Below are 13,395 nucleotides of genomic sequence, written 5' to 3'. Positions count from 1 at the left end.
CGGGTCCAGCACAGATCCCTGTGGCACTCCACTAATACAGGTCTCCAGTCAGAGGCAACTGTCTATTACCACTCACTGGCTTCTCCCGCAAAGTCAGTATTTAATCCAATTTACTACTGCATCTTGAATGCCAAGCAATTGAACTTTCTTGATTAACCTCCCATGTGGGACCTTGTCAAAGGTCTTGCTAAGTCTATGTAGACAATATCCGCTGCCTTGCCTTTATCAATTTTGCTGTTAACTTCCTTGGAAAAATTCTGTAACATTGGATAGACATGACCTAACACACAATGCCATGTTTACTCCCTAATCAGTCCCTGCCTATCCAAATACTTATCTATTCGGTCCATTTAAATATCTTCAAATAATTTAGTGACTACTGATGTCAGGCTCACCAGCCTGTAGTTTTCTGCCTTATTTTTAAAGCCTTTCTTAAACAGCGGAGCAACTTTAGTTACCTTCCAGTCTTCGGGCACCTCATCCATGGCTGAGGGTATTTTAAATATCTCTGCTGGGGGCCTTGCAATTTCTGTACTAGCCTCCCATAGGGTCCTGTGGGAGGCCATGGGGATTTGCCACCCTAATTTGCCTCAAGACAGCAAACACTTCCTCTGTAATCTGTATATGGTCCATGACCTCATTGCTGTTCCCCTATACAAACTTCTGTCACCTACCCTGTCTCATTCCCTAATAGGAGATCTAGCATCACACTCCCTCTAATTGGGATTTCTATGTACTGATGAAGGAAACTTCCCTGAACATATTTGACAAACTTTCCCATCCAGCTCTTTTGCAGTATGGGAGTCCCAGTCAATATGCGGGAAGTTAAAATTACCTACTATTGGTCCACGGCTGCCTCTTGTGTCAAGATGAGACCACCCTCAGTAGATGAGCAACACCCTGTATTCCATCAGGGTGGCCTCCAAGCTGATGGTGTGAATGTCAATGTTGCCTTCTGGTTTTAAAAAAAACAACTTCTCCTCCCCTCCCCGTTCTTGTCTTACCAACTCTAGCCTCTTAACTCTTCTCATCTGCCTATCACCTCCCTTTAGGTCCCCTTCTTCCTGTGGTCCACTCTCGTCTCCTGTCAGGTTCCTTCCTCTCCAGCCCTTTGGCTTTCCTACTCACCTGGTTTCACCTATCTATCTATCCTAGTTATACCTTCTAGCTATCTTCCTTCTCCTTCTCCTTCCCCTCCCCTACCATTTTATTCCAGTGTTTTCTCCCTTCTTTTCTATTCCTGAAGAGGGGTCTTGGCCCAAAACATCAACTGTTTATTCATTTCCATAAATACTGGCTGACCTGTTGAGTTCCTCCAGCATTGTGTGTGTGTGTGTGTGTGTGTGTGTGTGTGTGTGTGCGCGCGCTGCTATCAAAACCTTGTGTTTCTTTCAACAGTTTGAGATCCCGCACTGTGTGGGTGGTCTGTAGTATAATTCCATTAACATGGTCATATCTTTCTTCAACATCAGTTCTACTCATAAAGCCTCACCAGACAAGCTCTCCAGTTTGTCCTGATTGAGCAGTGCAGTGACATTTTCCCTGACTAGTAATGCCACCCCTTACCTCTAATCCCTCCTGCTTATCATGTCTTAAAGACTAGAACCCCAGACACTGAGCAGCCAGTCTTGCCTCCTCTGCAACCAAGTCTCACTCATGACAGTGACCTAATTCTACAAACGTTTGTACATGCTAATTCATGCCTCAAGCTCATCCGCCCTTCCTACAATCGTCGTCGTCGTGGCTATCCCTCGAGGTCGAGGATGATGGTCTTCATTCTGAAGAAGTGCCGCGGAGAGTGAAGACGCCTGTGCATATATTTGTTTAATGTGTACTTGATGTTGCACTTCAAGAGGCACACGATACTTCACAAATCAACCAACTGATTCCAATGGCATGGAAACCATGATGATTGGAGCTGATGGATTTGTTGCAGCCTTCATCCGCCTTCGCAGCCGTTGAGTTTGAAGTAACTTCGTCCGCCTGTTCCACCATTGAGGTCTTGGTTGGATTGTTCTTTCAGGGAGCTTACCCTCGACCTCACTGCCATGGGTGACCCCACCAGGAGCACAGCTCCAGATGGCATTGCTCTCGGGATCACAGGACCACACAGGCTCCTCCATCATGACAAGGTGACAATCCTACAATACTCATTGCATTTAAATATGTGCAGCTCAAAACATTAGTCCCACCATGCTCAACCTTTTGATTCCTGACTTTGTATGTAGACTTAACAAATCTCTCTTCACAACCACTCCACTACCTGTTCTGGTTCTCATCACACTGCAACTCTAGTTTAAACATCCTCCGTGCAGTATTAGCAATCCTACCTGCTTGGATATTAACCCCCCTTCAGTTGAGCTGCAAGTCTCGCCTACCATAGAAGAGAGCCCAATGATACAAAAATCTGAAGTCCTCTCTTGTGTACCACCTCCTTAGCCACACGTTAAACGGTATTTCCTATTTCTGGCCTCACTAGCAGGTGGCATGGGTAGCAATCCTCAGATCACAACCCTAGAGATCCTGTCCTTTAACTTGGCACTTACTCCCTAAACTCACTTTGCAGGTTTTTGTCACCCCTCGTCCCCACATGGACCATGACCTCTGCTCACCCTCCTACTTAAGAATGTTGTGCACTCAATCCAAAATCCTGATCCTGGCACCCAGGAGGCGATGTACCATCTGGGAATCTCATTCTCATCCTCAGAACCTACTTTTTGTTTCCCTAAGTAACTAATCTCCTGTCACTACAACTCTCCTCTTCTCCCCCTTTCCCTTCTAAGCCACAGAGCCTGACTCAATCCCAGAGACCTGACCATTGTGGCTTTATTCTGCTAGGTCATCCCCCGAACAGTATCCAGTTCTTGAGGGGAATGACCACAGGGGTACTCCGCACTAGATGCATATCCCTTTCCCCCTTATGACGGGCACCCAGTTACCCTTGACCTGCACCTTGAATGTAACTACCTCTCTGTATGTCCTGCCTCTCAACCCCTCAACTCCCAAATAATCTTGAGTTCATCCAGTTCCAGCTCCAACTCCTTAACGTGGTCTGTTAGTAGCTGCAGCTGGATACACTTCTTGCAGGTCTATGTGTCAGGGACACTGGCGGTCTCCCTGCCTTCCTACATTGCGCAACAGGAACATTCCATTATCCTGCCTGGCATCCTTACTGATCTAAATGTGCAATAATAAAGAAAGAATAAGTAACAAAAAAAATTACCTATGGCCTATACCTGTCCTTTCCAAAACTTAGACGAACCAAAGGCTCAGCTCTACGCTGTAACATTGCCCACTCATAATGGCCCCTCCACTTAATTCGTACCTTTTTATTGGCCCTTGCCAAGTGCCTAGTAATGCACAATCCATCATCTCCAAGGAAGCTGTGGTGTGCAGAATATCCCGACTGCCCTCATTGAAACCTCAGTCCTGCTACGCAATCCAGTGTCTCCAAGGGAACTGTGGTGAGCATGTATATAAATTTGGGAAGGGGAAAGTATGAAAGAGATGTACTGGACAATTACTTTACACAGTGGTTGGGGCTTTGAATGTACTGCCACAGGTGGTGGTAGAGGCAGTTAATGTTTGAGATGCTGTTACATAGCGTCATGAATGTTCAGAGAAGGGAGGTCATTGTGCAGGACAAGGAGATTAGATGAATTTGGAGTCACTGGTTTAATTAGGTTAGCACAGCATAGTGAGCCAAAGTGCCTTTCCTGTGCTTTACTTGTATGTTTCTCCTATCAGGTTAGTTGTGTATGGGCCCCATGTTTTTGTGAAAAACTTGTATCTGTGGAATTCAGCTCTCATACAATTCAGGCTGTGCTGTGTTTTTCTTTGGTAATTGAAACCAGATTGTGCAGGGGTGTGGGTGGTAGTTACTCACTGATTATTTTCAATAGCTTTGCTGCTAAAGCTTTTTCATTCCTCCTGCAAGTGGGTAGCCTGGCTGATTCTGGTGTTGTAGATATTCCGCCACCTCCAACGGGATCCCACCACTAAGCATATCTTTCCCTCCCCCCCTCTCTCTGCATTCCGCAGGGATCGCTCCCTACACAACTCCCTTGTCCATTCGTCCCCCCCATCCCTCCCCACTGATCTCCTTCCTGGCACTTATCCGTGTAAGCGGAACAAGTGCTACACATGCCCTTACACTTCCTCCCTTACCACCATTCAGGGCCCCAAACAGTCCTTCCAGGTGAGGCAACACTTCACCTGTGAGTCGACTGGGGTGATATACTGCGTCCGGTGCTCCCGATGTGGCCTTTTATATATTGGCGAGACCCGACGCAGGCTGGGAGACCGCTTTGCTGAACATCTACGCTCTGTCCGCCAGAGAAAGCAGGATCTCCCAGTGGCCACACATTTTAATTCCACATCCCATTCCCATTCTGACATGTCTATCCACGGCCTCCTCTACTGTAAAGATGAAGCCACACTCAGGTTGGAGGAACAACACCTTATATTCCGTCTGGGTAGCCTCCAACCTGATGGCATGAACATTGACTTCTCTAACTTCCGCTAGGCCCCACCTCCCCCTCGTACCCCATCTGTTACTCTTTTTTATGCACACATTCTTTCTCTCACTCTCCTTTTTCTCCCTCTGTCCCTCTGAATATACCTCTTGCCCATCCTCTGGGTCAACCCCCCCCCCCGTCTTTCTTCCCGGACCTCCTGTCCCATGATCCTCTCGTATCCCCTTCTGCCTATCACCTGTCCAGCTCTCGACTCCATCCCTCCCCCTCCTGTCTTCTCCTATCATTTTGCATCTCCCCCTCCCCCTCCAGCTTTCAAATCCCTTACTCACTCTTCCTTCAGTTAGTCCTGACGAAGGGTCTCGGCCTGAAACGTCGACTGCACCTCTTCCTATAGATGCTGCCTGGCCTGCTGCGTTCACCAGCAACTTTGATGTGTGTTGCTTGTAGATATTATGCAAGGGGGAAAAGGTTAGTGCTCTGAGTGAAGTTGTACTGCTTGTACTCCTGTTGAAGATGGCTTTTCCTTGTGCAAGTTGGTCATTAGTACTTGCTACTTTGTTCATGTTGCAGAGTATGGTGCTGAATATGACACGGACTTGGTCTGTAGGCATCCTGTTATGATTTGATGTGTCATTTGGCTTTGCTTTGTAATTAGTGCATATATGTTTGTGGTCCGTTGCCTTTACAGTGTATCCCCAGGTTATGGATACACCTGCATACAAATGATCTCCCCTCATGATGTTAAATTCAAAAGCCCGATTTATGTACATATGTTCATTCTTAAGAATGGCAGAAATAATTTCCCCTCCCTTTCCACTTTGTTTTTCTTTCTGTCTTGAGTGCATTTGATATAATTTATTACATACAGTTCCATGCATGTTTTATCAAGTTTCTTCGCTGTGTTTCTTTTTTTTTCAATTTTCTGACAATATTGTCTTGTGCTCACTTGTAAAAAGGGGTGTGTATTTTGACAGGGAACAACCTGTAAGTAATTTGAGGGTTCCTGGTTTCCCAAGCGGCTTTTAGGTGTCATTCTTGTTCAGAGATTTGCTATACTGAGTTTAGTTAATAATCTAATGTTTCATTTGGTATACTTGGCAGGATTTCTTTTTCATCAGAATTCACCTGCTTTGTTTCCATATAAACCTGCAATGCTTATGTCAGTGACCACTGAGCAACTTGAAAGTGACACTGGCTATTTCCACATGCTCCATGGTGAAATAATCAGATATGAACCTGACTATTTCTTCCCTGGCTCATGTACAGAAAATGCCACTTACCATTGATCAATCCTCATAGTTTTGCTATTCAAATAGTTAATGAACTGTTAGCCCATGTTCCTGTTGAGACAATGTATAATAAAAGTTTCTATTTATTTCATCCTTCACAGCCCTATCTGTTTTGAGATGATTGAAGAGGCACATATGACAAAATGTGGTCACAGTTTCTGGTAAGTACATGGCATTAAGTAACTTTCAAAATCTGTCGTGGACACCAATCTCTTCAGGTTTTTCTGAGTAGATCTAAAAGTGAAATAGGAAATTGAATGGGGAAAATAATCTCTTCAAACCTGCTATGCTTGTTGGCCAGTAATAATCGTAAAGGAATTACAGGAATGAAACCTAAATGACACTTCACATATATTGGTATTTCAAAAACATGATTTTTCAGAGGTTTATCAGCAAATTTCCCGTTAAATACCCACAGTTTTTAAAGATGAATACAGAAGTTCTTCAATTTAATATTATTGCTGAGAAAGTGATAAAGATTTGTTGGTGTTTTGCAAGTGACATGTTCCATTAAAATGTGACTGAATTGCACTGTGAAACAAATTTTGATGGCTTTTGGTCTTTAGATGAATATTATTTTCACTTCAGGCATGTTACTTTACTGTCTTGAAATGTAGATTTAGGATTTGTGATTTGGCAGAATGACGTGAAGTCCATGTATCATTAAAGGCACAAATCATGGGCACGGTAAAAAAAAAAGTCTCAAGTCCCCAAGTCGATTGACTCCTGAGTCCCCGATAGCAGGCGGCAAAAAGGAGAAACTCCCTGCCATAAACTTCCAGGCACCGTCAACTTGCCAATGCCTTGGAAGCAGCCGACCACAGCCGACACTGAGTCCGTCCATCGGAAAACTTTGAGCCTCCGACCAGCCCCTCCGATACAGCCTCCCAAGTGCCTTCGACCTCGCCCCGATCACTGAAACAAGCAAAGCCGAGGATTCGGACCTTCTGCTCTGGAGATTCCGGTTACCACACAGTAGCAGCGGTAGTGAAGCGGGCATTTCAGAAGTTTCTCTAGATGTTCCTCTGCACTCTCACGCCTGTCTCCATCAAATCAGAATTGTGCACGGCCCCCTACTTGACAGATTATAGATATCATTCACCGGAGAGGCCGTGCGCGCTGCTGTTGCGCCATCATCTTCTCCTCCTGCTTATATCCTGTATCCCAAACTGTAGGATCGTATTGGGAAATGAAATCCTGAAACAAGTTCACAACTTCAAGTACCTTGGATCATGGGTAACATCTGATGGCAAATGAGAAACAGAAGCAAGAATAGCAATGGCAAGAACAGCATTTACAGGAATGAGAAACATGCTAACGAACAAGAAAATAGCAATTGACATCTGCCTTAGAAATCTCAGCTGCTATATTCTTCCTATATTGATGTATGGCTGCGAGTCATGGACCAGCACAAATGCAATGGAAAAAAGAATCAATGCAGCAGTAATGTGGTTCCTCAGAAGAAGGCTATGCATATCATATACGGGCAGATAACCAACGAAGAGGTTCTACAGAGGACGACAACAAAACGTACATTACTTGAAAAAGATCAGAAAACAGCAATCAAAATTTTTTGGACACATCATGCGAAGAGAGACGTTTAAACATTTAGTTACAATGGAAAGCTGGAAGGAAAAAGAAAGAGACAGAGAATAAAATGAAAGATGGAATAACATCATGGTTAGAAACGGGAGGCAACAACTACAATTTGGAGGGTCAGGGACCGTGATGGATGGAGAGCCATGATCGCCCACACCGAACGGCAAGGCACCTGACTGAATGAATCTCCAAAATGTTCTCCCACTGAGAGATCTGACACCTGACCAGGTTCAATACCAGATTAAGTACAGCCTCTCTTATAGGCTTATCTACATATTGTGTCAGGAAACCTTCCTGAACACACCTAACCATCTCCACCCCATCTAAACCCCTAGCTCTAGGGAGACGCCATTCAATATTTGGGAAATTAAAATTTCCCACCACGACAACCCTGTTACTATTACACCTTTCCAGAATCTGCCTCCCTATCTGCTGCTCAATATCCCTGTTACTATTGGGTGGTCTATTAAAAAAAAACCAGTAGAATTATTGACTGCTTCCTGTTTCTGACTTCCACCCACAGAGACTCAGTAGACAGTCCCTCCATGACTTTCTCCTTTTCTGCAGCTGCGACACTATCTCTGATCAGCAGTGCCACGCCCCCACTTTTTTTGCCTCCCTCCCTGTCCTTTGTGAAACATCTAAAGCCTGCCACTCTAAGTAACCATTCCTGCCCCTGAGCCATCTTAGTCTCTAATGCAAACAACATCATAGCTCCAAGTACTGATCAACGCTCTAAGCTCACCTGCTTAGTTCATGATGCTTCTTGCATTAAAGTAGACACATCTCAAACCATCGGTCTGAGCACATCCCTTCTCTATCACCTGCCTGTTCTCCCTCTCGCACTGTCTCCAAGCTTTCTCTATTTGTGAACCAACCGCCCCTTCCTCCATCTCTTCAGTTCAGTTCCCACACCGCGGCAATTCTAGTTTAAACTCTCCCCAATAGCCTTAGCAAACCTCTCTGCCAGAATAGAAACATAGAAAATAGAAAACCTACAGCACAATACAGGCTCCTCGGTCCACAATGCTGTACCGATCATGTACTTTAGAAAGTACCTGGGGTTACCTATAGCCCTCTGTTTTTCTAAGCTCCATGTACCTATCCAGGAGTCTCTTACACGAACCTATTGTATCCGCCTCCACCACTGTCACCGGCAGCCCATTCCACATGCTCACCACTCTCTCTGAAAAAAAAACTTACGCCCGACATCTCCCCTGTACCTGCTTCCAAGCACCTTAAAACTGTGCCCTCTCGTGTTAGCCACTTGAGCCCTGGAAAAATGCCTCTGACTATCCACACGTTCAATGCCTCTTATCAGCTTATACACCTCTATCAGGTCACCTCTCATCCTCCGTTACTCCACCGAGAAAAGGCCAAATTCAATCAACCTATTCCCATAAGCCATGCTCCCCAATCCAGGCAACATTGGTCCCCCTCGGATTCAAGTGCAACCTGTCCTTTTTGTACTGGTCACATCTGCCACAAAAAAGGTCCCAATGATCCAGAAATCTGAATTACTGCCCCCTGCTCCAATCCCTCAGCCAAGCACTTATCCTCCACCTCACTCTATTCTTATACTCACTGTCACCTGGCACAGGCAGTAATCCGGAGATTACTGCCTTTGAAGTCCTGCTTCTCAACTTCCTTCCTAACTCCCTGTAGTCTGTTTTCAGGACCTCCTCCCTTTTCGTACCTATGTCATTGGTACCAATACGTACCACGACCTCTGGCTGTTCATCTTCCCACTTCAGGATATTGGACGCAAACAGAAGCATCCTGGACCCTGGCACCTGGGAGGCAAACTACCATCCATGTTTCTTTCCTGCGTCCACAGAATCGCCTGTTTGACCCCCTATTATAGAGTCCCCTATTACTGCTGCCTTCTTCCTTTCCCTACCCTTCTGAGCCACAGGGCCAGACTCTGTGCCAGAGGTTCCTTCCCCCAGGTAGGCCATCCCCCCAACAGTACTCAAATAGGAGTACTTATTGTTAAGGGGGACAGCCACAGTGATACTCTCTAGTATCTGACTCTTGCCCTTTCCTCTCCTGACCGTTACCTACTTATCTGTCTACCGAGACCCTGGTGTAACTACTTGCCTATAGCTCCTCTCTATCACCTCCTCACTTTCCCTGACCAGACAAAGGTCATCCAGCTGCATCTCCAGTTCCCTAACCAGTCCCTAAAGAGCTGCAGTCCAAGGTACCTGGCACAGATGTGGCCTTCTGGGAGGTTGGGAGTCTCCCGGAACTTCCCATATTTGACACCCAGTACAGAACACTGGCCTCACAGACATACTTCCTGTTTCTATTCTTCACAGGTAACTTACCTCACCTTGACCCGTTATCCCCGAAGCGTCATTGAACCAAAGTCCTCCTACTCTGACTTACTGTACTCCATCACCTGCTCCTCTGGCGCCCGCTCTATAAAGCTGTCTTCTTTTTAAACTCTTCCGCTGGTCTAACTCGCTGACATCCACACGCTTGCAGTCATCCTTCGATCTCGGATGTTGCTCAGATTTCCAGCATCTGCAGATTTTCTCTTGTTTGTGGTTTTGACCATGATTGTTTTACAGAAAAATTAGCTAAGAAGTGGTTTGCCATTGTCTTCTGGGCAATGTCTTTACAAGACAGATGACCCCAGCCATCATCAACACTCTTCAGAGATTGTCTGGCATCAGTGGTCGCATAACCAGGAGACGTATCTCCATCCCACCACTCAAAGCATCCACATAGTAGCTCCATTTCTGATCCTACAATTGCGAAAGAAAACTGGATTTTTTTTTTTAAAGTTAGCAGTTTCCAAATGCTGCAATTCCAGAAACTTAATGGAATTTATTAAAATGTGAATCCAGCACTTGATTGAGACTGATTCTTCATCTGTTTCCATTAGTGACCAATCACAAGGTTAGATGTGGAGATATTGGCTGATAATCGAACAATATTTAATTCCCTTCGCCACTGCTCAGTAAAGGAAGCACAGGATATTGATGTATGGCAATATTTAGACAACTTAGCAAGATTTAGAAATAAGTCAATAGACCATTAGACCTTAAGGTATAAGAGCAAAATTAAGCCATTTGGCCTATCGAATCTGCCAATGGTCTATTTTCCCTCTCAACCCTAATCTGTTCTCTCCCCATATCCCTTCATGCCCTGATCAATCAGGAACCAATCAACCTCTGCCTTAAAAATACGTAAAGGCTTGGTGTCCACAGCTGCCTTTGGCAAAGAATTCCACAGATTCACCACTCAATGTCTAAAGAAATTCCTCTTCATCTCCGTTCTCATCTGAGGCTGTTCTCTCTGGTCTTAGATTCTCCCACCATAGGAAACATCCTCTCTACATCTACTCTATCAAGACCTTTCACCATTTGATAGGTTTCAATGAGGTCACTCATCATTCTTTTGAATTCTAGCAAATACGGGCCCAGAGCTATCATACACTCTTCATATGACAAGCCATTCAATCCTGGAATAATTTTCGTGAGCCTCCTTTGAACCCTCTCCAGTTTCAGTACGTTCTTTGTAAGATAAGGGGTCAAAACTGCTCCAAGTGAGGCCTCGCCAGTGCTTTATAAAGTCTCACCATTACATCCTTGTTTTTATATTCTGGTCTTCTTGAAATGAATACGAACAGTGCATTTGCCTTCCTTACCACAGACTCAACCTGCAAATTAACCTTTGGGGAATCCTACACAAGGACTTCCAAGTCCTTTTGCACCTCAGTTTTTTTGTATTTTCCCTCCATTTAGAAAATAGTCTTTTCATTTTTTTTCTACCAAAGTGCATGACTATACACTTCCTGACACTATTCCATCTGCCATTTCTTTACCAGTCTCCTAATCTGTCCATTTGTAGCCTCTCTACTTCCTCAAAAGTACCTGCACCTCAACCTATCTTCATATTGTCTGCAAACTTTGCAACAAAGCCATCAATTCCATCATTCAAATTATTGACCTATAACGTAAAAAGAATTGGTCCCAACACAGAACCTTGTGGAACATCACTAGTCACCAACAGCCAACTAGAAAAGTCTCCTTTTATATTCCCACTCTTTGCCTCCTGTCTGTCAGCCAATGCTTTATCCATACTAGAATCTTCTCTGTAATACCATGGGCTTGCAGCTTGTTATGCTGCCTCGTGTGTGATACCTTGTCAAAGGTCTTATGAAAATCCAAGTACACAACATCAACCGATTCTCCTTTGGCAATCCTGTTTGTTGTTTCTTCAAAGAATTCTAGCAGATTTGCCAGGCAAAATTTTTTCTTGTGGAAACCATGCTAACTGTGGCCTATTTTATCATGTGCCTCCAAGTACCCTAAGACCTCATTCCTGATAATCGACTCCAATATCTTCCCAACCATTGAGGTCAGACTCATTGGACTATTTACCTTTCTTCTTCCTCTCTCCCTTCTTGAAAAGTGCAGTGACATTTGCAATCTTCCAGTCTTCAAGAACCTTTCCAGAATCTAGTGATTCTTGCAAGATCATTACTAATGCCTGTGATCTTTTCAGCCACCTCTTTCAGAACCTTGGGGTATACTCCATCTGGTCCAGGTGATTTATCTACCTTCAGACCTTTTAGTTACTCAAGAACCTTCTTTCTAGTAACTTCACACATTTCATGACACTTGACACCTGGAACTACCACCAAGTTGCTAGTGTCTTCCAGAGTGAAGACTGGTGCAAAATACTATTCAATTCATCTGCCATCTCCTTGTCCCTCATTACAACCTCTCCAGCATCGTTTTTCATCGTTTCAATGTCCACGCTCGTCTCTCTTTTATACTTCATGTATCTGAAAAAACCTTTGGTATCCTGTTTAATATTATTGGCTAGCTTACTTTCGTGTTCTATCTTTACATTTATGACTTTTTTTAGTTGCCTTCCGTTGATTTTTAAAAGCTTCCCAATCTTCTAATTTCCCACTAATTTTTGGTCTATTATATGTCCTCTTTGGTTTTATGGTGGCTTTGACTTGTTAGCCATGGTTGTGTCATCTTTCCTTCAGAACAGGGGTCCCCAACCTTTTGCACACTGCAGACAGGTTTAATACTGACTATATTCTTGCGGACTGCCCGACGGGGTTAGGGGGTGAGGTGTTCAAGTTCAACAGTGTGTGACAGGGAATGAGGAAATTGCAGCTGACTCATATTGTTTCATTTTGCCAAATCATATTGTTTCCTCGTGGCCCGGTAGCACATGCTCATGGCCCCGTGGTTGGGGACCACTACTTTAGAACACTTCTTCCCCTCTTGGGATAAATATATCCTGTGCCTTCTGAATTGCTTTCAGAAATTCCAGCCATTGCTGTTCTGTCATCATCCCTGCCAGTGTTATTTTCCGATCAATTTTAGCCAGCTCCTCTGTCATGCCTCTGTAATTCCTTTTACTTCACTGTAATACTGAATAGATCTGACTTCAGCTTTGCCTTCTCAAATTTTAGAGTGAATTCTATCATATTATGATCACTTGCCCCTAGAGGTTCATTTACCTTAAGCTCTCTTAATCAATTCTGGTTCACTGCTCAGCACCCAAACCAGAAAAGCTGATCCTCAAGTGGACAAAACCACGAGCTGTTCTGAAAAGCTATCTAGTGGGCACTCTAGAAATTCCCTCCCTGGACTCCAGCACTAACCTGATTTTTCCCAATCTGCTTTTATATTGAAATTCCCCATAACTATTGTAATTTGGCTTTTTGGCATGCATTTTCTATCTCCTGTTATGATCTGTAGAGCATGCCTGTACTACTGTTTGGGGGTCTGTATTCAACTCCCATTAGGGTCTTTTTACCCTCATAGTTCCTTAGCTCTATCCACAAAGATTCAACACCTTCTGACCCTCTGTCACCTCTTCCTAAAGATTTGATTTCATTGTTTACCAACAGAGCAAAGACGTCCCTTCAGCTTTCCTACCAGTCCTTTTGATACAATGTGTATCATTGGACAATAGGCTGTCAACTATAATCTTCTTTTAACCATGATTCAGTGATGCCTACAACATCATACATGCGAATATGCAACTGT

General features: G+C 44.3%; 1 protein-coding gene across 2 annotated transcripts in view; it reads left to right on the top strand.

The window, feature by feature from the left end:
• The window catches only part of cop1 (COP1 E3 ubiquitin ligase), a 159,611-nt gene that overhangs the window by 17,972 nt on the left and 128,244 nt on the right, over window positions 1-13,395 (top strand). For both annotated transcript variants that reach the window (XM_063063631.1, XM_063063630.1), the window contains exon 2: window positions 5,869-5,928. In XM_063063631.1, coding sequence (XP_062919701.1) covers window positions 5,869-5,928 — 60 coding nt within the window. The remainder of the gene's footprint in view (window positions 1-5,868; window positions 5,929-13,395) is intronic.

Source organism: Mobula hypostoma, chromosome 12 (genome assembly GCF_963921235.1).
Source record: "Mobula hypostoma chromosome 12, sMobHyp1.1, whole genome shotgun sequence".
Taxonomy (NCBI): domain Eukaryota; kingdom Metazoa; phylum Chordata; class Chondrichthyes; order Myliobatiformes; family Myliobatidae; genus Mobula; species Mobula hypostoma.
This window is presented reverse-complemented; position numbering and strand designations above follow the sequence as displayed.